Source organism: Pieris rapae, chromosome 14, assembly GCF_905147795.1.
Source record: "Pieris rapae chromosome 14, ilPieRapa1.1, whole genome shotgun sequence".
Classification (NCBI taxonomy): domain Eukaryota; kingdom Metazoa; phylum Arthropoda; class Insecta; order Lepidoptera; family Pieridae; genus Pieris; species Pieris rapae.
In genome coordinates, this window is record NC_059522.1 from 1,691,871 (window position 1) to 1,716,839 (window position 24,969).

Sequence of the window (24,969 nt, forward strand, 5' to 3'; positions counted from 1 at the left end):
ACTTTTACACCATCACACAACACAACCAATTTAGGCTTAGTTAAATAAATTAAATCACAATTAGTTAAATGTATTAAATGTTTTTTGTTTGTTGGTCCCCTTATTAAATCTTTTTGTTTTTTAAAATGTATCATGTATTCCATTTTTGGCTATATTTTTAGTGTATTTGTTTGTAATTATATATAATTTATGTTATCTGTAGTATTACTAAATAAATAAATAGACAAGAAAATGATTTCACTCTACATAAGAAATAAACTGTTTTCCTTCTCACATCAAACCTTTTTTGTCGTTTCTCGGTAACTCCAAACAGCGAGTTGTTCGAAATTCAAAATCAATATGAACTGATATAATAAACTTCGGGACACAATAGAGGGGTAAATTAAAAAAGACACATAAGTTTAATAATTTATTAAGAATCATTTAAAAGGTAGGTACAATAAAAATGTTACACTAATGTTAACATGAAGGGATTCAGTCTCCTAAAATGATTATAAAATTAGGACTTAAAATTAACTTATAGAAGCAAAGATTACATAGTTTAATATAAATGAATATTCTAAATTGTAGCTACATACTGATAAAACTATAAATTCTATACGTCCACTATACAGCAAGAAATGAGTGACGAGTCAAAACAAATTACATATTGTATGGCAAAATTCTCTTTGGTGTTAAACTCGTTACTAATTATTGAAATCGGCCTAGATTTAAGAGAGTAGGGTTGCTTTTATATCACCAGAGATTCAAGAGTACATGTGCGTATTATTTTTATTACGTCTTTTATAAGGGCGATAGAACAATAATTTTTAATAGGGGCAACTAATTTGTTCATATATTATGTGTTCTACATGCTATTTCAAAGTGAAAAACATCCCTACCAGTAACAACATGTAACAATTCAACAACTATTGAACGTTGATATGATCAGAGAGGTTTACTAATTTTTTAAACTTATGTCTATGTTTTCCATATGTTCTAGATAGAGACAACTAAACACTATGGAATGTAAAAATAATATATTCAAGAAGTTTTTAATGTAGCCGTCACGGTCTGCCTTGCACAACTCTACATTAAGTTGGACAGGTGTCAATTGTCAAACCTGTGGTGTTGACTCTAATTATTTCTGCAAAACTCGCATTAACATCACATCAATAACAGATTTTTAATGTAATTGTTTTTAAGTTTTTTTTTGTTCACTTCCGAGGCCAAATCATAACTGTAAATTACTGTTTACTGTGCTGTTTACCTGTGTAGGTACACAGAAATAGGTATTTCAAATTTGTGGTTCAGGTATATGACAATATATCTGGGTTTGATTATAGGATGATTATTAGTTCATCAGTATTTATTAATCTGACAAATAATAGACAAGCAACAACATTCGCTCAAAAAAAATAATGTAGCATCATGTTTTAAAATTATTTATTTGGTATTTTGAAAATCAATGAAAAACACTAGTAGCAATTTTTTTTAAACTTTCAATATAAGCGTTATATTGAAACCTTCATAATTGGTATAGATACGAAGTTATCCAACTCACGGCGTACTTGGGCTCTATTTGTATTAAGTAAATAAAATATTATGTACTATACTATGACTACAGGAAATTGAGTAAAATTAACATTCTTTGGTATATCTAAATATGTTTGGAAGAATGTTATTACGAGTTATACGCTATTTACTAATGCTACAAGGTATCACTTCGATTTGGGAAACTTTATTTTTTTACAATTTCTTATACCAGAATAAATAATGTTCGCCGTCTTCAACCAGCAAATCGTCAACGCCTGAAAACAATAATAATTAAGTTTCCTAAGCTGTTGTAAGTCGCTAAGGACATACTCAGAGTCCAGACTTAAGTGTGACTCACGTATGTAAAAAATGTTTAGTCATAGATTCGACTTCAAATCTTAACTTTTCTTTAAAATGCGTGAAATTGATTCAAAATTTAAAAAAAAACAAATTAGTCTTATCTCTATTTAAGACAAAATTCTATATATATTCTATGTATACGTGGCAGCCAACTAGCTTAGCCGTTTAACTAACGGCCTGAAGGCCATTTAGCGACTTGATCAAACAGCTAGGCAAATGACTTATTTATATGACGTTCCATTACTTGCCTAGCTTGTTGACTGTTAATTTAAATTGAATTACAATTTTTGCCACTCTCAAACTTGAAATGAAACTTTTCAAACTGTCAATATGGCGTCGGTAAACCACAACTTTGATGTTGTTTTCCAAAGATTCATGAAAACGAACGAGTACAATGGAAGAGTGAAGTGACAATAAAAGAGTAAAAAAGAGTGGCGGAGAGTTTATTGCCAGTTCTTCGTTTTTTTTTTTTTTTATAGAACAGGGGGCAAACGGGCAGGAGGCTCACCTGATGTTAAGTGATACCGCCGCCCATGGACACCCTCAATGCCAGAGGGCTCGCGAGTGCGTTGCCGGCCTTTTAAGAATTGGTACGGTCTTTTCTTGAAGGACCCTAAGTCGAATTGGTTCGGAAATACTTCAGTTGGCAGCTGGTTCCACAGAGTGGTGGTGCGCGGCAAAAACTGCCTGGAAAAACGCGCAGTTGTGGAACGGCGGACGTCGAGGTGATACGGGTGGAATTTCGTATTCTGCCTCGACGTCCGATGATGAAACTCAGCTGCAGGTATTAATCCGAACAACTCCTCTGAACACTCTCCATGGTAAATGCGGTAGAAGATGCAGAGAGACCCCACATCTCTACGCAACGCCAAAGGATCAAGCCGCTTGGAGAGATTTTGGTCATCAACGATTCGAACCGCTCTTCGTTGAATACGGTCAAGTGGAAGAAGCTGGTACTGGGGAGCACCCGCCCAAAGGTGGGAACAGTACTCCATGTGGGGCCGAATTTGCGCTTTATATAGTTGCAAGCGGTGGCCCGGAGTGAAGTACCGTCTCGCCCTGCTGAGCACACCGAGCTTTTTGGAGGCTAGTTTTGCCTTTCCCTCCAAGTGACCGCGAAACTGAACGTCGTTCGATATGTCAACGCCAAGTATTCCAATGCTGGCTGTGGCTTTAAGGAGAGTGTTTTCGAAAAGAGGAGTAGCGAAAAGGGTGTTTTTTTAGCGGAAAACGCGCAAACTTGTGTCTTTTTGGGGTTAAATTGGACTAGGTTTAGTCTGCCCCAGTCAGAGACTCCACGTAGTAGGGTTTCTACTTCAGACACAAGTTTGTTCCGGTACTCATCGACATCTGCCCGAGAAATACTTGCCCGGCCAGTGTAAAGAGTGTCCCCAGTGCTGTCATCCGCATAGCAGTGAATGTTGCTAAGTTGCAACATATCATTGATATGCAGAAGAAACAGGGTCGGGGATAAAACACAGCCTTGTGGGACCCCAGCGTTCACGGGTTTAAGGTCGGAACATGCTCCGTCGATGACGACCTTGATGCTCCGATCGGCCAGAAAGCTGGAGATACAATCGCATAATTTCTCGGGAAGCCCATAGGCTGGAAGCTTCGAGAGCAGTGCTCTGTGCCACACCCGATCGAAGGCTTTCGCTATGTCCAAACTAACCGCTAGAGCCTCCCCCTTGGACTCAATTGCCTCCGCCCATCTATGCGTAAGGTATACAAGAAGGTCACCAGCCGAACGACCACGACGAAAGCCGTACTGAGAGTCACTTATCAGCTGGTGGCCCTCCAGATACTCCAGGAGCTGGCAATTAATAATGGATTACATTATTTTGGAGAACAAGGAGGTTATCGCTATTGGGCGATAGTTGGACGGATCGGAGCGATCGCCTTTTTTAGGGATCGGATGTATCGATGCGATCTTCCAGCACTTCGGGACAGTGCCAAGCGAGTACAGGTACCGGAAAAGGCGCGTTAAGACCGGAGCCAACTCAGGAGCACAAGTACGCAGCACAATTGGAGGAATACCATCCGGCCCGCTCGACTTATGTATGTCCAAGGAAGATAATGCTTTACGGACAGCACGTTGCCGGAATGTAACTTCCGGCATCGAAGAATCACACCGTGAAATGCTCGGTGGTGATCTCCCTCGGTCATCCAAAGTCGAGTTGGACGCGAAGAGACAGCCTAAAAGGTCGGCCTTCTCCTTCGCAGTGTGGGCCAGCGAGTCATCCTCCCTGTGCAATGGTGGAATGGAGGGCTGACAAAAATTCCCTTGGACAGCTTTGGCTAGAGACCAGAAGGCTCGAGTCCCCGAAGGGAGTTGGGCCAATCTCTCGCCAAATCTGGCAATGTGCTCTGACTTTGCTTTAGTGATTTCCCGTTTGAAGGACCTGGAGGCTGAGTTATGTGCTTTTTTGAGTTCGCTGGTATTAGCATCACGAGATTTCGCCGCTTCTGCCCATGCCTTAAAGCATTCTCGCTTTCGTCGCGAGGCTGTCTTGCAAGAACGCTTAAACCAGGGCTGAGACTTGCCACCGATCGGCACCGCAGAAAAAGGAATAAAGAGTTCCATTCCCTGCAGAACCACTTCGGCGACAGAGGCAGCGACGGAATCTGGAGCTTCTTCTCTTCCGTTCTACGCCCTTGATTTGAGAACTGGCAGTACCTAAATGTTAAATTAGAAGCATTTGATGTATATTTTTTTTTTGACGTTCATAAGTGTTCATTATGTTACCTACATGAATAAATGATTTTTGAATTTGAATTTGAATAATAATGTGAATTTGATTTAAGCAATTTCATTTTAAAATATTTTTTTTTTCATATATTTATTTGTTTATAGTTCTGCCAAATAATGACTGTATCGTACGAATGTATTATCCAGCCAGCCAGTTTATTAAATGTACGTTACGCTACGGCTAAATATCTTTCAGGCCGTTAGTTAAACGGCGCCGTTTAGTAAAAGGCTAGGCTGTTAATTAAATGGCTAATACACAAGTTGGCTGCGACATATATTATATATATATATTGAAACTGAATATTGTTAATTATACTACCCTTTTTATATCTTATATCTTTAAACGAGCAATTCTTGTATATACATATATATAATTGGAATCTCGGAATCGGCTCCAACGATTTTCATGAAATTTAGTATACAGAGGGTTTCGGGGGCGATAAATCGATTTAGCTAGGAATCATTTCTAGAAAATGTCATTTTATTTGTGTTTTATCAACTTAAACATAGAATTGCTCGTTTAAAAATGTCGGTCAAATAAAAACTTAAATATGAATATAATTATCTTTATTCGAAAATTATATTCATATTTCATAATTTTATTAGTATGTAATTCGTACTTTAATAAAATTTCCAAAAAACACGATTTATAAAAAAAAAAATACCGAGCTAAGCTCGGTCATCCAGGTCCTATACTTTTAATGTGTAAACTAACCAACGGGGGCGACGAGCTGGTTTCCAGGTGGGCTGGCTGGGTCAGGCACTTCTGGGAGACGGTAGAGAAGCCAGTAGTGATATCCCATTGGCTCCTCCTTGTGACCAGCCAGGGTGTGGACGTAGTGACCATTTGGCCATTCGCTGGCCTCGAACTTGAATTTCGGGTCTTGCTCGGCCGCCATTTGCATCACGTGGTAGAATGATACGTTCCTAAAAAGTTCCAAATGGATTCGCACTTTTTAGGTCCGGGCCTCAGATGTCTGAGTCTGTTTCATGATTTGTCAATCAATAGGCTGGTTGGTGATCAACCACCTGTGCCTGACACATGCTGACTTTTTGGGTTTCAGGCGAGCCGGTTTCCTCACGATGTTTTCCTTCACCATTCGAGGGAATGTTAAAGGCACACAGATAGTCCGTTGGTTCCCAGCCGGGGATCGAACTTACGACCTCAGGTATGAGAGTCACACGCTGAAGCTATGGTCAGGATGACCCCAACAATAATTAAAAGAGCTGATGAGTTGTGTCTTCAATGCATCCGTAAACCCTGATGACGTATATTCGAGTCAGGGTAAAAGAAAACATTTTTATGACTTCGGTATTAGATTTAAAATGTGTCAGACACATATGGCTGATCACAACTTGCGTAGAAAAAAAAAACCTTTAGTTTGTATCACGTTTTTAATTAACATACCTTGGAGCAACCATGTACAGGGTGTAATTTTCAGTGACATTTGTGCCTAACCACAGCGTGTATGTGAAAGAGACGTTGCGAGCGTCAGATTCGTTGCCGGCGTGCCCTGACTGATAAGCCACCTTCAGGTTTCCATCTCCTCCATTCTCTGGAAAAATAAATAATTTCTCAAACGAGTTAATTCTTTTACTATAGCCTATTGTAATTTTTTACAAAAACAATCAGTCAAGAAATGAGCGTACCAGTTCTTAAAAGGCCGGCAACGCACTTGCGACTTGCAAGGCGTCTGGGAATGTGAATGTCCATGGGCGGCGGAAAACTTATTTCTCGTCCTCCACATAGCTTTACTAAGAAGGGTTTCAGAGGAGGGTTATATTTAATGAAAATAGTTTAAAATAAAATACCAAAAGGTTCATGGCGGCTGTCCAATAGTTTATCACTACAGTGCGGTGGCCGAACAGCAGCTAAAGACGCAGGTGTCAGTGCTGCAACAGCTGCAGCGGTCTTCTCCACATCTCCCCAGCCTCCGTCTGCTTGCTGACGCTCCAGGAGCCACTTCCGGGCTGCCGGTAGACTCCAATGCTGGTGAGCGCCTGGACCGCTGTCTGAATCTTCGAGGGCCTGGAACGACATTAAAATATCTTTGTGATCTTATATCTTTACGAGCAATTCTTATATATATATATATATATATAATTGGAATCTCGGAATCGGCTCCAACGATTTTCACAGAATTTAGTATACGAGGGGTTTCGGGGGCGATAAATCGATATAGGAATTCTATAGTATTACTAGAAAATGTCATTTCTGTCGGTAAGATCAAAAAGTATTATTCATATTTCATCATTTTATTAGTATATAATTCGTACTTAAATATAATTTACAAAAAACACAATTTATAAAAATCAAAAAATTCCCATCTGTCATCCAGGTACTGTTACTTAAAAACTAAAAAGTACTTACGTTTTGTTTTCATCTACTTTATAAAATATAAATTTTATACACTTACTAACACATTCAAAAAAAGTATATAGATTAAAATTTTCTTGTAACTTTAACATACTTGAATAGCGAGAGCTGTAGTGGTGAGTGATCCAAAGCTGCCGTCGGGATGTTGCTGACGAGCAAGACCGGCCATGGGGCGACGGACGAAGTGCAATAGACTACGGTGTCTATGGTCTTGAACCACACAGCGAAGCGCCAGTATTACCATAGATATCGTGTCTATGAAATAAAATATTTGTTATTTATGTCCACATCGTTGCAATTGAGCAATGATCTCAGGATGGAGACGGTTCTATTAGTAATATATAAAAACGCATATGACAAAAACTATAAGGTATTTTATTTGTATTCAGAAACACTTAGGGCCTGTTTCACAATGTATGGATAAAGTGCCAAATAGCTATGCAACACATAAATTATTCGAAAGATAAAAGTTCCAAATAAGATACTTCGAATTTCATGACGTATGACTATCTGACAGTCGTGAAACGCAAAAATCATAGACTTAGTATATACTGGCGTACGCCAGTATATAGCAATAAAATAGTCTATGGCAAAAATACTATTTATCATAACAAAAAGTAATAAATAGCTTATTTGGAACTTATCCGGACATTGTGAAAAAGGCCCTTACTATATTAGAAACAACGAGTACTACTATTATAAAGTGATAAATTATTGATCATATTATATCTAAAAGAAAATGATTATTATGGAACATAAGATAGGTATCACTTATTCCACGTCATTAAATTTGAACCTGTAGGCCTTTGTCTTCTATCCCTAGTAATCCCTACTCATCGGCATAGAAGACAGAGGGTGTAGGTCGAGAGAAAAAGCCGCCTTAAAAAACTCTCGGTACTCTTTTAAAAAAGCAACTCATTAAACAATCAAATTTAAAACAACAATATAGCAAATTAATTAAAAGTAGCCTGTCTAGCACTAGTCCCAGGCCCATTTATCAACTAGATAATCGCTAACTTCATAACACCTACCCACATATTACATACCTAAGCTATGATCAGCAGCAGCATTTGCAATGTCCAGTAATCGACGAATATGGCGACGGCGGACATGAGCTGCGGAGGAGCAGGCAGCGAGGGTGGCATACGCGAACTCCAGGTCATGGGGTGGTTCACGATGAAGGAGCGCTGATACCAGGTCCCTGCCGTGGAACGACCGAGGGTCTTTGCAAAGCGCGCCCAGAGCCAAAGTGTAGGCAGCAAGACGTCCCAATGGAGGTGGGGATTCATGGTGCCTGTAAAATTGAGTTTGATACCATCCGTTAGGGTAAGATTCTCATAGAGACCGCTAAGTATAACTCCTGTAAGTCAAAGCGTTTTATAGTTAAGTTAGGTAAGTCAGTAATTGATTCCAAATCATGAGACTGCAGTAAAAAATAATCATTCTTATTGCTACTTATCTTCTCTTCGTCTCTTTCTTTTAAATTCTGTTAACGCTGTCATAATGACAGAATTATTTCGATAAAACAGTGCAATTACGCCGATTTATTAAAAATACTTACTTATATCCCAGACTTATTAATATACGACACATTATACACGTGACATAAATCGAATATAACTTAAATTAACATAGACAAGACCCGACGCGTCGGGAAAAACGGGAAAATAATATTTCCTTCTGAGAGCGTCCCTCATTTTAGTTAAAAGCACCGTTTCGCGATCGTTCTTAGGTTTGTTTTAAGTCTAACATTGTCTAGTATTGTCGTAATATTGAGAAAGGCTGTTGTCTGTAATTTATTCATTTCCTACATATATATAAAACTACACAACTATCTACGCCGATAATTCTACAATTAAAATTAAATTAAAAATGTGTATACCTAGAACCTAATAATGAAGCACGCATCTCTTGTGAACTCAGCCTGTACCAACAAATAGGTCTACCTCGATAGAAACCTTATTTATTACAATATTGCTCGCGTGTGGCGTCTCGCTAAAGTTAAAAGAGTACGCGCACTACATCCAAAAGTTGTGCCTCAGATTCTTGCTGGGCTGGACCCAGTCTCCATTATATCCATATAACGCAACCGACACATACACACTGATATAGCAAGCTCTCTTCTGGGCGTAGCATAACCCATCATAACCAGAAAAAAAACATATGTGCAATTCACACATGGTAGAAGTGAAACCTTTAAGAGCAAAGTTTTTATAATTAATCAAATATAAATTAATCATTTTCCACTATCTAAATGTGTGTGTTCTTTAAAAACAGTATATTTTAATAATACATTTTAATTTATAAGTTTAATGGAAATCTTTAGTTTGGCAAAATCTAAAACAATGAAAGTTTGAAATTCGATCAAATGAAAAAGCGGCAGTAAAGAGAGGCTGTATAATGCCTCCTATCTCATTTTCTCTCACGTTAAATCATATGAATTAATGTTTCTGTCTCGCTTTACCGCTGCATCCGGTTTGAAATCACGACGATTCTAAAGAAGTTTATCTATCTCATTTTCTCCCACGTTAAATCATATGAATTAATGTTTCTGTCTCTTTTTACTGTCGCTTTTCCGTTGCATCCGGTTTGAAATCACGACGATTCTAAAGAAGTTTCACTTCAAAAAGGTATGGTACATAAGCCAAAACAAAATAATCCATCGTAGAGATACGAGTGAATAATTTTTAACTCGCTCTAACATGCACACATTTACCACAGCATAGAAAATATACCTATATGTTACATGCTAACTCTTTTAAAATATGCCACAATTTTGGTAAACATGTTAGGAAAAAAAGTGGCACGCGTACAAAGTACACATATCAGAAGTGAAACTTCTATGTTAATTTCTCAATCAGCAGATTTTTTTAAATTTTTATTAAAGAATTTAATTAATTCCGTCTAGCCAACCTAGGAGCATCTCTAATTCGAATTCTTCGCGATTATAATGGATAAAACTGTACTTATCCTCACCTGGATATATTCGGTTTTAAAGAAAGCGTTGTCAAGTAACTAACTTAATATTTCTAGTATTTCACGGAACGTCACGAAGATGTGCAGCGTTTTTGTCGAAAAATGGAGAGAGCGATTGAGACCCATTGAGAGAGAGTGAGAAAGGGAGATCGAGGAAAAATACTGTTGGTTGATGTATTCGTTTATTAGTTACATATTAGAACTTTAGATGGCAATTCCGTCGCATAACGTCTTGTGCAGTAAACGCAGATTTTTTATTTGTTTATATTATCATTAGTACGTATACAGTGTATAAACAGAGTAAATATGGAGTGATCATATAATGGCACATGATCTTCCATAGACATATAATTTACAAAGAAGTTTGACTTCTGATATGTGTACTTTGTACGTACGCATATTTTTTCAATTACCCTCAGGCTAATTTGGGCCTTATATTACGCATTGTTGAGAGGCAAGAAGCAAACAATGGAAGAGCAATCTCATCTGACCTATATTTTTAATTTGCCCAGTGAAGCGGAAATCTCCCATCCTGGTTTTAATCAACATTATCGCATACTTGAATACTGGAGTGTGATTTAATTTTCATATTTTAAAGTCATTATTTGATTTATTACTTATCTGTGGTAGCCAGCTTCAATCGTGTAACATTTTGAGACCAGAAAAATTATGTTTCTTGATAAACAAACTGGTGATTATTTTTCTGACTGACGATGTTTATGTTCGCCATATGAGAGAATATAATAAGTGCAAATATAAAGAAATGCTTTCATCATGACCTCAGGGTAACGCTGCCTTTTACTTAATGTTCTGTGATGGAGAATTTCTGTTTGTGATGGTTACCGCGAAATCATTCGAGTTCAATTACTTAGACATTTAGTTTGAATGTGTCTCTAAGAGATCAAGATAATTTTTATTTATTAATTAAAAACTTATGACCCCTAATGTTTTTTACATTTTCGATAAAAAAAAAATATGATACAGCATTAGTAAATACATATAACCCTGAATTTGAAACCCTTTAAAAACAACCCCTATTTTTTAATTGATTATTAAGAACTTATGTTGTGAAATCTGAGGCTTATACTGACAAAAATTCACAGAACAACCTAAAAAGATTTCATTCCGGGAAACCGAAGTCTCTGGGATAGCATAGCAAAATGTTCCATGCTGGTATGTACTAAACAGGTAGGCTCAGTAAAATCTCATTAAGGAGAAACGAAGTTCGCGGGTCAGCTAGTATAATAAAATAATTTGTTAGATACTCACTTGGACATCATAAGTAAGATCTCGATTTCCATCTGCTTAGCTGACAGCTGCATCTCCATGCCTTGTTGTTCTATTTCCTTTCCAGTGTTATTTGCCAACTGTAAGGAATTCGTTAGATTTATCCGAATTGTAATCTGCGTTATTTTATTTATTCTGCGTTATTTATATATTATATATAATTGTTTATTTATAAAAGTTTGCAAAAGCTCGGCACATAGATTCACATTGGAACAAGAAAAATAAAATACATTTTTTTGTGTGACAAACAAATATAACTTACAAGAGATAATAAAAATAAATTAAACAAAACAATTTAATTATAAAATCTAAACGAAAATCGATTTCATGTGAACGTGACAACATTATAGGAAAATACTAATGAAATGGTTGCATTTTTCAAAAGAAAATTTTATTTGTTTGCTAGATGTTTTGTATGGATATAGAGAAGGAGATAAATGGAAATCACAATTGAATTGATCAAGTTACATTTATTTGTACGCATAAATATGCTTGCACTTCAAGCTTTAAATGGAACGTATCAGAGGGAACGACGCGCCGCGAGGTAACGCCGCGCCGCGCGGTAACGCTGCAAGAGTCATGTTTTTTCGTGAGTACAGCCGGCTTCATCGAATTATAAGACGTAAAATGCGTCTAACATAGCCCGAGTAGATCTCAACAATGATTAAGGAAAAAACGGCAGCGTAAAAATATTTTGGATTACCCTCATAAAACGCAATTTTACGCAAAAAGGACCAATTTTGAGTCTAGTTGCGGAAATTGAGCCCACCTACCTAATACCCTCATAAAATTTTATAAAACAAAAATTATGTATTTCGAACAATTAATTATGAACACTTGAAAGCATACCTGTAAAGTGAGCATGACATGGTGGGTGTCGTTGGCCCAACCCCAATCAGGTTGTCGATGTTGGAGGAGGTACTGCAGAGCCTTCTGGATAGCCTGTCCCTCGTTTAACGGTTCCGTCACCCAGACTACAGTGCTTGATGGTAGCGTGGTGGTACTTGGAGCTTTAGTTGTTAACGTCGTTGGTGCATCTGTTTCTAGGATTTTCATTTAAGTTTTAATATTTTTAATGTGTGTATGGTGGGTAATATTTTCACCAAGACTGTAGGAGATACTGAAAATCATATTCTAGCAACTTTAAGTTAAGCCCGTGTTGGTTAATAGATTTTCTTTGTGTATATTGATTTATTCAAATATTTTTTTTATTTCCGTATAAAGAGGTTTCATATTCACATGTAAACTTATAAAACATAGGTTCTAGCAGCGTTCATATGTTTTATTAATTCAATAAACAATATATAATAACAAATAATTATTCGTGTTCTATTTTTGCTGATAAAACCATACCGCGATAAATCCGACGGATTGCTGACAAAGTTGAATCCTACAACTTTATAAGAAAATGTAGAGATTTTCAAAACTAACTTTTTACGGACTTTAGCGTTTGAAAAGTTCGAAAAGAAGTTGTCTTTAGGATCCGCATAAATATGATTCAAACCTATGTTTTTTTAATATTTATAAAATATCTTATTTCTAGTAGGTATTACGTTCCTGAAATGTTGATGATTTTCAGTGGGCCCATCTAGGAGCTTGAACCATTATGCAAACACACAAAAAAGTTATGAAATAAACAAATTTAGAATATAAAACATGAGAGAATGCAATAAGTGTCTTAAAAGGCCGGCAACGCAATCGCGAGCCCCCGAGATTTTCCATGAGCGGCGGTATCACTTAACATCGGGTGAGCCTCTTGTCTGTTTGCTCCCTGTTCTATAAAAAAAGTAAGATTTTTTAAGTTTTGTAAGATTACTACTATAGTGAATTATAATATAAAAATTACGAACGGAAATGTGTAGACATTTAATGTATTGGGGTGACAGATAATTGCTTTTCTCTAAAAAGTTATTATTTTAACTCACCAGTTTGCGCCTTTCCAGGAGCAACCAGAAGTAGCAGACATAACGTTAACACGACACTGGGCAACATGGCTACCTGTCAAAAATATACATTAATTACAAATTATGCTCATTTTTATAACACAATAACAATTTCAATGAAAACTTAAACTGTTTTCCCGCGAAAATACGCGATCGATTTAGTACTGACAAAAGTAGCACCAAGGAAATGTCAAGATTTTTTTACATGACATGACGGCTTGTGTCATATGTCAGCTATGCTTGTCATACTCATGATATGTTTTATTGTCACTGTCAAAATATGATGAAACAATTTTGATTGTGTGGAATAATCTAAGAATTAAAAAAAATTCATAAATACAGATTATCAGACGACGATGTAGATTTTTCTAAGCCTGCATTTTCCCTAAAGACCTAACCAATCTCTTTCCGAGCTATTTGCAGTACAATTTATCTCTTTGAAAGAGCTTTTTCAACAGACGATTCTCAGGTGAATAACTGAATAAAAATGCTTCGAAGGAAATACTTCTTCAATATAAGATTGAAGGCGTCATATTTTGCGATTATTCCGTGTTATTGGAATTCTGATATGATTTGAATAATTGTGGTAAACGAATCTAAAAAATTCTGATAATTTGTTACGAGTTCTAAATATTTCTGGCGCAGTTTAAATATATATACATGTGTTTTCTTGTTTATATATTATCTATTAGGTATATATATATTTCATCTAATAATAACTCAATTTTTAATTTTGGTCTTTGGTTTGGGTAGCTTTTTAAAATCTAGATAGAAAAATAATATGAATAGTTCCTGTATAAAGATTTTAGTTCTTTATAATATTATCACTGTATTAATTAATCGAATCTTTAGAATTTTACTGAGAATATTTCTAAACAAACATTATAATTAAGCTATTACCTTCTGCACGATATTTCTTATACTTTGGCAAATCATAATTTAAATCAAGGCCTGAATATAGAAAGGCGATTAAAAATTAATTAATATAAAAAACGAGGCGGCGTGTAGGCGAGTTAGAGCGTGTTTAATTCAGGGTTTTACGGGCGAGCACCGGCGGGCCCTTCAATTAGTGCAGCAGACGGAAAATTAGCGCCGCGCTGTTAGTCACTGCTGGCCTTACAAGTGTGTACACGAGCGGGTACAGCGCGGTTATCGGATGGGTTCATACAATGGGCTTTTTAATAAAATAAAAACATATACTATACTAGCGGATCCGACAGACGTTGTCCTGTCTATATGTCTTTAATTTGAAAATTTCAAACTTTTTTTAATAAGCTAAAACATTCTGGACCATTTTGATGAAAATTATTATTCAAATGTTATGACAATATCTAACGATCCAGCACATGGTCTACAATAACACAATGATAACAAAACTTTTTTTTAATTTGATCGCAGCGCTAACTGTCGGGACAGACTAAAATTAAAATTCGAATATTATTTAAAATTTGACAGTGCGATGGTAGCGCCGTCTGTCGGATCCAATGTAAAACATTCCAAAATCAACAAATACTAATTAATTAAAAAAAAGCCAGTCCAGCGGACAAAATTGTGAATCTAAACCATTCTCGAATCTCCACGAACACACACAAAAAATTTCATCAAAATTGGTCCAGTCGTTTAGGAGGAGTTCAGTCACATACACACGCACACAAGAAATATATATACTAAGATATATTGACTATACCAATTGTTATTTTTAGTTCTTTAAAAAATTGGCTATAAAATTCAAATAAAAGAGTTTCGAAAACAGTTCGAAACGCTTCTTTACTGAAGATGGTGTCGCACTTTTACATACAATTAGCCTGTACATGAACTTTATGTTTTTATTTATCATTCTTAAATTACAGAAATAAATATAATATTACCATGTTTGACGAAATTAAACTAGAAGAAAGTATTACGAATACTTTCTTCTAGTCTTAAAACGAGGGCAAAAATGTAAAATAAATGGCGATGTGGTTTTGCTTGATTGGTCAACAACGCTAGTTCAAAAATTCACAAATGCTACACGAACGTTTCGTTTGACTAATAATTACGGCTTTTCCCGCCAAATATAAATAAAAAGGAAATCGCCCAAATGAATACTCTTTAATGAATTAATCTGGACAAAAAAATGTTTATATAGCAGAGTTACGCTAAAATAATGTATTTGTGAGTTCGTTTGTAAATAGCCTAAAACATTATTTGTTTTAATAATGTATTACAAATTCATGTATGTGTTTCGTTAAAAACATTTAAAACACTTTGATATTATGAATTATAATTAATTTGAATGTATACTGTTTAAATACGCTGTTTTTTCTTTCGAATATAAGTGAATAAAATTGCCAATTTTCTATGGCATGGTATGCTCTGCTGAGAGAAAGCGAAGAGTTCTGGCCTGGGATAACTATTTTGCCTAGATCTAATAGAACTTCCTATGTCTAGACACAATATTTTTTTTAAGTTTTCAAATAATTGGAAGGAAGAAACAATACAACTATCGTGTGTACTATCGAGAACTCATTAGTACTCAAGTAGTAAAGTACCACTATAGATTACATATATTTTATTCTTTTTTAATGACAGTAACAAATATATAGCTAAAGATTATATTAATTGAATTAAGCCAGCTTTGTCTGTGGTCTGTAATAAAATAATACGTGGTATTCAATTGCACAAGGGAGTAATGTAGACTTATAGCCTAGACATAAGTACACATATTAAACTTTTGACTCCTATAGAGCGCTCAAAGTTAGTATGAACGAACTGTACTGCTTATTTATTTTCTAAATCTATATTTTATGATAAAGGTTCAATAGAGCTTGGCATACACCCGATGCATCGTGAAAGTCTTGAGAGTTGAGACCCTTAAAAAAGCACTCACGTCCCGTTCAATATTATTAACAAATTAAGTGCTCTTTTCTGGGATCCGAGTAGAGCGAGGTTATAGTAGCGGTGCCGCTCACTCGGATCCGTGCGAGCATCCCGTTCATTTTTTTCTCTCGGATCCAAGTATGCGGCACCCGATATGCTGTATGGACGCGGATCCGATTTTTTTTAATAAAAATAATAATAAGTTAATAAGTTTATTATAAGTTTTGGGTTCCGGCTGTTATTTTATATCCATTGTTTAAGTATTTAATGTGATTAATTTAGCAAAAGCTTTAATTAATTTAGCTAAGCTTTCCATGTAACTTTACAGTCAGTCGTGGGAATCTGCCTATGTTTTCACTAAATTGCGAGCTTACTACCTCAGCTTAAGGCACTTAGAGAAATTAACGGTTGTACTCGCCTTGTTTTGTACATTAAATACACGTCAATCAAAACTATATTATTTTACACAAATAAAAGAAATTTGTAGCGACATCTACAATCTGCGCTTATAAATCACTGACGTCAAACGCGCTAACGCATACCGGCTGCTATGGATATGTAGAACCTCCACAAATTGTATTATAATATATGAAGTAAAATTTCTGACAGTGTGAGCAATGATTTATAGAAAGCTTTAAAAAAAATAGAATACTAAATAAGTCACCACAGTCAACTTCTTAAAACTTCAGCTTAGCAAAAAGTAAGATTTAAACTACATACATCTTAGACTATGGTTTGGTCAAAGCACCAAGTTATTGTTCAGAAGCACGGCATCCAAAATTATATTAACTATGATGATGAAGAATTGAGATGAGAATGTTTACCATAATAAAACTGGCATGTAACAATAATATTAAAACTTTCAAAAGTTACTCCTTTTTTTGTAATAAACCTATTTTTCTTTTTAAAAGTAAGATGTACCAACCAGTACGCTTTATAGATATATATATATATAAGCCGCTCATAAGCGGAGCTCGCTCTCTATATCCATATATGGTACATAGGGGGCGATTGTTGCGGTAAAAATGTAAATAGCTGTCTTCCCCCGACACACTAATGCATATTTTACATACACCGATAAGCATATTTGCATGTGTTATACGCGTTATAGCCATGAATATTTGATGTTTCGAAATTGGGCTCGCTATCACATTTAACGGGTCTTTTGTGAAAAAATTCGATGAATGTGCATATATGTGTGCGTATGTGTATATTCGATTATAGAGGGCTAGAATATCTACCTACCGTTGCTCTCTTTGTTATAGAAATTTTATGTGCTATTTAAAAGTAAATTTAAAACAAAGAAATACAAAAAAAAAATGCCCTATAATCTTTTAATGGATTTGATTTTTAGATTTCTGTATCCGTTTTCTGATAATTTGTGTTTTTTGGAACAAGTGGGTGATTAGCCTTCTTCTGACATATGGTTTCTATAAGAGCATTGAACGAGATTGTTAAAAGTGCACGGAGAAAGGCCATTCTGCTGCTAATCGAACCCTGAATGTCGCCTGTCTCATAAGAATTGCACGCTTCAGTCACTAGGCCAATACTGCTTCTAAACAAATATTGTTTTTGTAATTTTGGATAGTAATTTAATTTTGAAAATATTTAGTCCTAAAGTCAGTTTATTTCTGTACTTTAATTTTTAGAAGTAAATACAACACAAAAGTTTTGTCCATTTCTCACGACTTTATCTAGGATTTTTTAATAAGCGTAGACGAGCCTATGGGACGTACAACAAAGACAGACAACGAATGTTTGCGTTGTTGGATTTTAAGGATGGAGGATATTCTTATTTTGAGCTCCGACCGTCGCCATTTTATGCGTTTTCTCATTTGTAAATGCTTATTTAAAATACATTTAAAAACACTAAGGAATATCTACCGTTTGGTTTTAGATATATATAATCTACATTTATATCACATACTATAGTCAGGTCACGTCGTCATATAAAAATATTCGATCCCCGAGGGACACAAGTGGCTCAGTTTTGACGGACTATTGTATTCTCAGCGTATTGGATTTTTATACAATTCATTCTCTTCAAAGGCGATAGTATTTTTATAGAACAGGGGTTTACATAAAGCTTAGTGAATCCGCCGTCCATGGACACTAGGCCTCGCGAGTACCTTTTATGAATTAATATGCTCTTTTATTCAAGTTCAATTAGTAAGCTAGTGTTTTCGAATTAATTTTTTTCAATTGAAAACTTCACCGCCGGTGTGGAACAATGGACGTCGAGGTGATACGGGCGGAAATCTGCCGACTTTCGAAGATTATTTAAATATGTTTTGTGTTAAAGATTAATTGTATAAATGTTTAATTTAGGTCCAATCCAAATTAATGAGAAAATTAGAGATTATAAAAATAAATCACAGCGATTGGAAGTCCAGGCCTTAGATTTATGTATCTGTTTCATGATTGTTTGTCCATCTCATAGGCATGACCCATGGCCCATGATCAGCCTCCTGAACCTGACTCATGCGGACAACTATTTGGGTATAAGGCAAGGCGGTGTACTCACGATGTTTTCCTTTCCTACGTGATACTTGCCGTAATTAGAAATAATGTTCATTGGTGCACAGCCGGTGATTGAATCTACGATCCCAGATCCTACTGAATATGTGAAGATGTATAGATCGCAATTAGCACTGATTAACCAAATTCGGGACGTAATGCACTGTATATCGAGTTCACGATACAAATTGTGCCGCGGGGCTGTAATCGACCGGCAGGTAATTGGGTGCTAGTCTAATTTGGCCCGGAATCCCGCAGCGTCAGTTTAATTATATGAATGATATGTGTATTTAAACAATAAAAATAATATCAGGCATCAATAACTATCAAGAACCTGTAGGGAGCGTATCAACTCGAAGAAGGCTTTAAGATAAATTATAGACTAGTTATAAATTGTTACTAAAAAAAATTGATACAACCAAACAAACCAAAGGGAGCTTCTCAAAAGTAATCATTTCATCTTGTTGAAGTGAAACGTCTTTAGGCGCATGAAATTTAAAAAATGAGTATTACAGTTTACCTAAAACAAAAAATTAAAGACTTTTTAGCTTATCCGGTGAACTTTGTACCGTCTAACAGTTAATTAATGTCAATAATGTGAGTTTATTTTCTAAATTTAAATACGCCATTATCCGAATATTTCGAAACCTCTATCTAAATAAATGGCGCCACCCAAACGCCGACAAAAATACATTCTAATAATATACATGTAAAAAAAAATCCTAATGCAAATACGCTAGAAACGAATTGGGCATTTTTTTATAGAATCGATAAGTAACACGGTCCAGCGTTGGTCTTGTGCGAATCTCAGGGGTCGTAGGTTCGATCCCCGTCCTTGCACCAACGGACTATCTAGTATAGTTATTTAACGGTAACGGTTATTTTTTAATTTAATTTTGGTTAACGGTATCTTTTTTATCGTGAGGAAACCGGTTTGCCTTAGACCAAAAAAGTCGACGGCGTGTGTCAAAGGGTGCTGATCAAGTGATCACCTATTATATTATTTTATTATTTATATTATTATTATTATTATATATATTAAATTGACAAATGTTGTTGTAACAAATACAAAAATCTAGGGGCCAAATGTTTATTTATTATTTAACTAACTAATAAGGTTAAATCTGTACTTATCATAATCTAGCTGTAAAATGATTTGTCATCTGTCACTTAAACCGCGTTATGTTAACCATAGATTAATACATGTAACTGATTGTCAATAGTGACACGCTCTATAAATTATGGAGTATTGGCGCGAGGCCAAGACACGCTAATATGAATCATCAAAGTCATTGCTGGTTATTGGAGTCATAAATTTACGGCCATAAACAAACTGGGTGAGAATGCAAAATCAAAGACAAAATGTTGTTTCATTGTTATCTGTTCATATGTGTTAGATCAGTGCTTATTTATTTATAAGAGCTTGCCAACTCTCGGCAGACGGTACAAGAAAAATGAAATACAATATAGAATGTGACAAGTGCTTGCCAAGCGGCAAACATAACATATACGAAGAAATAAAAAAGATTTAGTTATAAAAACAAAAGAAAAATTGATTTCAAAGTATGAAGGGTGCAGCTATGGGTATCCAGATTAATGAAGTTTAAGTTTTCATTCAGTTAAGGTTAACATTCTTATTTTACCTTTTTAGTTTTTGTTATTAATGTAGGTTTTTTTATTTTGTGTTTGTTTATTTAATTTTTTTCCTTTGATAGATTACTTATGTCCTAATATAATTGAAGCGAATGTGTGTTAAATTTGTGATGTCATAATATATTCTTGTATCGTTCGTTACTGAATCGTTCGTCTTTTGTTTTACGCTTTCACCCCTCGACTGAAGGGTAAGATGCAGAAATGTGACAAGCGAGAGAATGACATACAGGCGTTACACTTAGTGCTAAAGCTCGATAGTCAGACGTCTGTCTGTCAGACGTCATAAATGTATTGGATTCCGATATACGGGATTCATAGTTAGCGCTGTGCACTCGCGTGGCAGTTTTATAATCAATGTCAAAACATCGACAAGTAAATTATTAAATATATATTTCGCGCCTTTTGTAAAATTTGTAGAGTCTGTGCCTCGTTTTCCCTAAATACGAGTATCATTTTTGTAATTGTATTTAAATTAAAAAATAACTAATAAATTCATAAAACGTCAAAAAATAAGTTAAATTATCCGCCATTCCTTTTATCGCTAAGTTTTGAGTGAGCGTGAGCAAACTTTTGTAAATAAAAAATGTAAATAAAGAATAAGTTTGTAATAGGTTCTCTAGTGGGTTGTAAGACCCAACTAAATTGCCACTCGTTTCTATAGTCATTTTACTATCGTCGAAATGACCCTGTTAAGATAAAAATGAATTTCGTAGAACAAACGCACTCAGTTATTCCCTAGTCAGTCACGACTTTTAGATAGAATGGCTAGCTAGCGATCTCTGAAGGTTAAAGAGTTAAAGTAAAAGTAAAAAACCCGAGAGAAGATTGTGATTTTATATTAAAATTTTGGTTGAGTATTATGTATGACCCTCGTCTACAAGCCTCATATAACGTTTTTAGTATATCAAGGCACGAAAAGAAATCTTGATCCGATCAATCAAAACCCAAATAAAACGGGGGCAAGGGATACTCAATTGATCACAATTCATCTTTCCCTAATTTTATTCGATATTTTTCGGACAATGGAGCTTAGATTGAAGTGATTTGATTCGATTCCTTCGTTTTTTTTGCGTCCCGCATTTGTTTTTTCTTATACTTTTCTTTAACGTCAGGAAATGTTACACATACACCTAAGGCATATTGCTCTAGCAGGGATTATTAGGAGTCAAACTTAATTTAAAACCCTAACCCCGCAGTTGGAGTTTATTATGTAGGAGTCAAACTTAATTAGAAACCTTACGGATGCCTTCAGCTCGCTAATGGGTGGAAGCAGGTAACAGCTGAGCCAAACGCGAATGCCATACTCGTGACCTTCCACACACCAATCTTCAAAACAGTTTCGTAGGGCAGAAGTGGCAAAGCATGGCATTCTTACCCCGGTTTTCGTTCCTTTCCGGTGGAGGATTCTCTTTCTGAGTCATGAAGGCCTCACAAAAATCCTTGAAGGCATTCTAGGGACCGTCACTGTCAGGTTCCACCATTGAATAAATAATTAGTGGATGCGGCAGATTGCCAACAATACTATCAGCAAGGTATAACTAACGCCATTCTTATATCCGTAAAAAAATACCCTTATGTGCCTAAAGAAGTTTAACTTCAAAAACTATTCATTACCGCTGATCTAAAAAATCCAAATAATTGGAATTGATTTTTATGATTTCACTGACTTTGATGCTAAAAAAAATTTCAGGGGTTCTCAATATTACTAAGTAATAATTATGATACTTGGACAAAAACTGACTTATTTAACAATGTTTTTCCTTATGTTACAGGAGGCAGACGAGCAGGAGGCTTACTTGATGAAGTGACACCGCATGACAGTTTAATCGTAATAGTTAATATTGTATTTTTAGGTTCAATAATGTGTTTACTTATTAAAACAGATAGAGCCATTAGTTAAGATTATATTTTAGGTGGAAATTATTTAATCTCGGATATGAATATTAAGTACATCCCAAAGTAATTTATAGGACGCTCTGGTATAAGCTCATTTGGGATTATTAAGTTTAAATTTAATTAAGAAATATATAATTTAGTTATATACAATACGAATAAATGGTGTTTGGAGTAAAGATTAATTTTGCTTTTCAATTTAAGATCTTTTGTATCAGCGTAATGCGAAAAAAATACATTATTTTTATTAAAGGGCTTAATCATCTTTAATCACTTTCTTGAAAATAAAATAATTCACTAACAATCTTAAACAACATTATCTCAAACTGTCCTATGTTGAAAAAGAAAAGGATTTCTCTTGTGCAATAGTTGTTAAATTTGTACTATATAAAATTGTAAGTGTCATGTGGAACTTATTAAGTAAAGTATATAAAATAATTAATTGTCTGCTTATGTTGGAAGGAAAGGTTAATTTATTTAGAAGATAAAACCATTGATAAAATTTTCTTGCCTATTTAGTGTTGTAAAAGTATAGTTAAAAATAATATTGGATATAGTTTAATTTTGTTACTTCAATATTTTTTTAAGCTATAGCATAGATTTTATCGCGGACTTTGAGCGTGGCGACCAAATCAAGAAATTCCGTAACGAAAATAAAACTAACACACGATGACGTAATATAGGTGCGGCCAATTCGCGTTAGACTGACTGATGTGACCGGTGATCTAGCGTCAACGCGTCTGGCGTAGCTGGAGACAGACTATACAGACAGACAGGCGTGTTAGTCTGAGTGTGGTACAGAGGTAGATTGACTTAATATCAAAAAAAAATATAAAAATATATATAAAACAAATAAAAATTTATTATAAATAATTTTAATTGCAAAAGTTGAAAAAAATGCTATGCAATAGCTAATATCTGTACCGCTGCAGTCTCGAGTGCCCAGCTGTGTGAGTGAGAGCTACATATCTGTGTACTTTGATTTTTACACGAGGTTTTGAAGAGCAAATAAAACCATTTATTGGTAGCTGTGTTAGCCTGAGGTCAGGTGTTGGACCTCCGGCTGGAATAATATTTTTCTCTCTAAAAACAAACGCAAACTCCGCATTTTTTTTTTTCTGATTCGTTAGACTGTCTAATCTGAATAACAAAGACGCTGTCTGACTGTTTAAAAATGATAAGGTTAATATGCCTTTTAATATAAAGTACCTGGATGGCCGAGCTTTGCTCGGTATTTTTATTTTTTTATAAATTGTGTTTTTGGAAATTATATATAAGTACGAATTACATACTAATAAAATGATGAAATATGAACAATATAGATTATATATGCTGGAATAGCTTTAGAGTTGTTGTGTCGTTAAAGCAATTTAAAAAAAATAGTATTATTATTCGCCGATAGATTCATTTTTCAGTCTAAATTGGGACTACTCTAGTATTATTATTCGCCGATAGATGTCAGGAAGATTCATTTTTCAGTTTAAATTGGGACTACTCAAACACCACCTTTTTGTTATTTTCTATCATTTATTCCTAGCTAGATCGATTTATCGCCCCCGAAACACCCACTCTCTAACCTAACAGGAAATTGCACTCTGGCAATAAATACGATTGAACTTCCTATTTTTCTTATTGAAACACAACTCTGTTTTATAACAGTATTATATATTATATAGTTGACTTTAAATTGTTTTTGTTTAATACAGTTACAGATAATTTTGTATAATATTATTTTCTAACGTACTGAGTAGGAAAATATAACTCATTAAGAGATCTTTTCTCGGATCCGTGGAAGGGTCCTGTTCATTTTTTAAAACCATTGCCTAGCTCTTGGATCCGAGTATTCGGAACTATGTGTCGTAAAAAAATAAAAATACGTTTATTTTGGAACATAAGATCATCAGGGTATCACTTATTCCACGTTATTAAATTCGAACCTGTAGGCATCCCTACTCATCGCCAAAAAAGACACAGGGTGAAAGAAAAGGCCGGCGTATGCCAACCTCTCGGATCCAAAAAATGTTTTTTTAATAAAATAATAATATACATTCATATTTACTTAATCAGAATTCGCTCTAGAAAGTTTTACTATCCGGCTATTACTTTGTATAAATTGTTAAAGCATTCAATATAACATTAGATAAAAAAAGAAATAAAAACATAATTTATACATTCCTTCGTTTTCGTTTTTATTGTCCTCGTAGATATACTATTAACAGATGTGAATGAAGTGTCTCTAATAATGATTGCGTGTCAAAGCGACTATCGCCACAATTAATTACATTTTATATAACCAACTTTATGATAATTCTGTTAACTCAATTTACTATTTTTGGAATAAGGTTTTATTTAAGTTTGACGTATTTTCAGCCCCTCCCAACACTGCGTTCGTAAGATCGTAAGTTGACCTCTATTTCTAAGTGCGCAATTAACACTAGCTAAAAATATGACGAGGAACATGACATGCCTTAGACTTAAAATTGTCGACATGGATTAGGCGCAGAAGACCTCCTTGTTTAAATGATCTCGAGATTCAGAAAACGGACACCTAGAGATTTTAGCGCCACTGGTTAATAAATTAAGCAAATCATTTTATTTATGTATTTGTTATTGGAGTAAAAGGACTTAAAAAATTGAAATTGGTGGAAACCAGAGGGATTCCAGTCACATTGCCAAGCAAAGACTTGACAGGAATTCATAAGAAAAACAACCTTTTTTTTAATGAGGTGGAAATGCACTAATGCAGGCCCGCACACAAAAACCCCTACACTCAAAACCCTCTGCTATTCAGAGGGGTAGCGAGATCCTATCCACTAAAAACACCTCAGCCTATCACACGC

The 24,969-nt window shown here is 35.1% G+C and overlaps 1 protein-coding gene across 5 annotated transcripts in view; it reads right to left on the bottom strand.

Annotated features, from left to right (window-relative positions):
* Positions 1-435: 435 nt before the first annotated feature.
* The window catches only part of LOC110999418 (uncharacterized protein CG3556), a 58,990-nt gene continuing 34,456 nt past the window's right edge, over positions 436-24,969 (bottom strand). For 2 of the 5 annotated variants that reach the window (XM_045631186.1, XM_045631188.1), the window contains 9 exons: positions 13,190-13,262; positions 12,114-12,307; positions 11,247-11,344; positions 8,048-8,295; positions 7,096-7,256; positions 6,437-6,653; positions 6,033-6,180; positions 5,340-5,551; positions 436-1,790 (listed from right to left, as the gene is read on the bottom strand). In XM_045631186.1, the coding sequence (XP_045487142.1) occupies positions 1,729-1,790; positions 5,340-5,551; positions 6,033-6,180; positions 6,437-6,653; positions 7,096-7,256; positions 8,048-8,295; positions 11,247-11,344; positions 12,114-12,307; positions 13,190-13,256 (1,407 nt within the window). In that variant the 5' untranslated portion in view covers positions 13,257-13,262 and the 3' untranslated portion in view covers positions 436-1,728. The remainder of the gene's footprint in view (positions 1,791-5,339; positions 5,552-6,032; positions 6,181-6,436; positions 6,654-7,095; positions 7,257-8,047; positions 8,296-11,246; positions 11,345-12,113; positions 12,308-13,189; positions 13,263-24,969) is intronic. The other 3 variants (XM_045631190.1, XM_045631187.1, XM_045631189.1) reach the window with 3 other exon arrangements.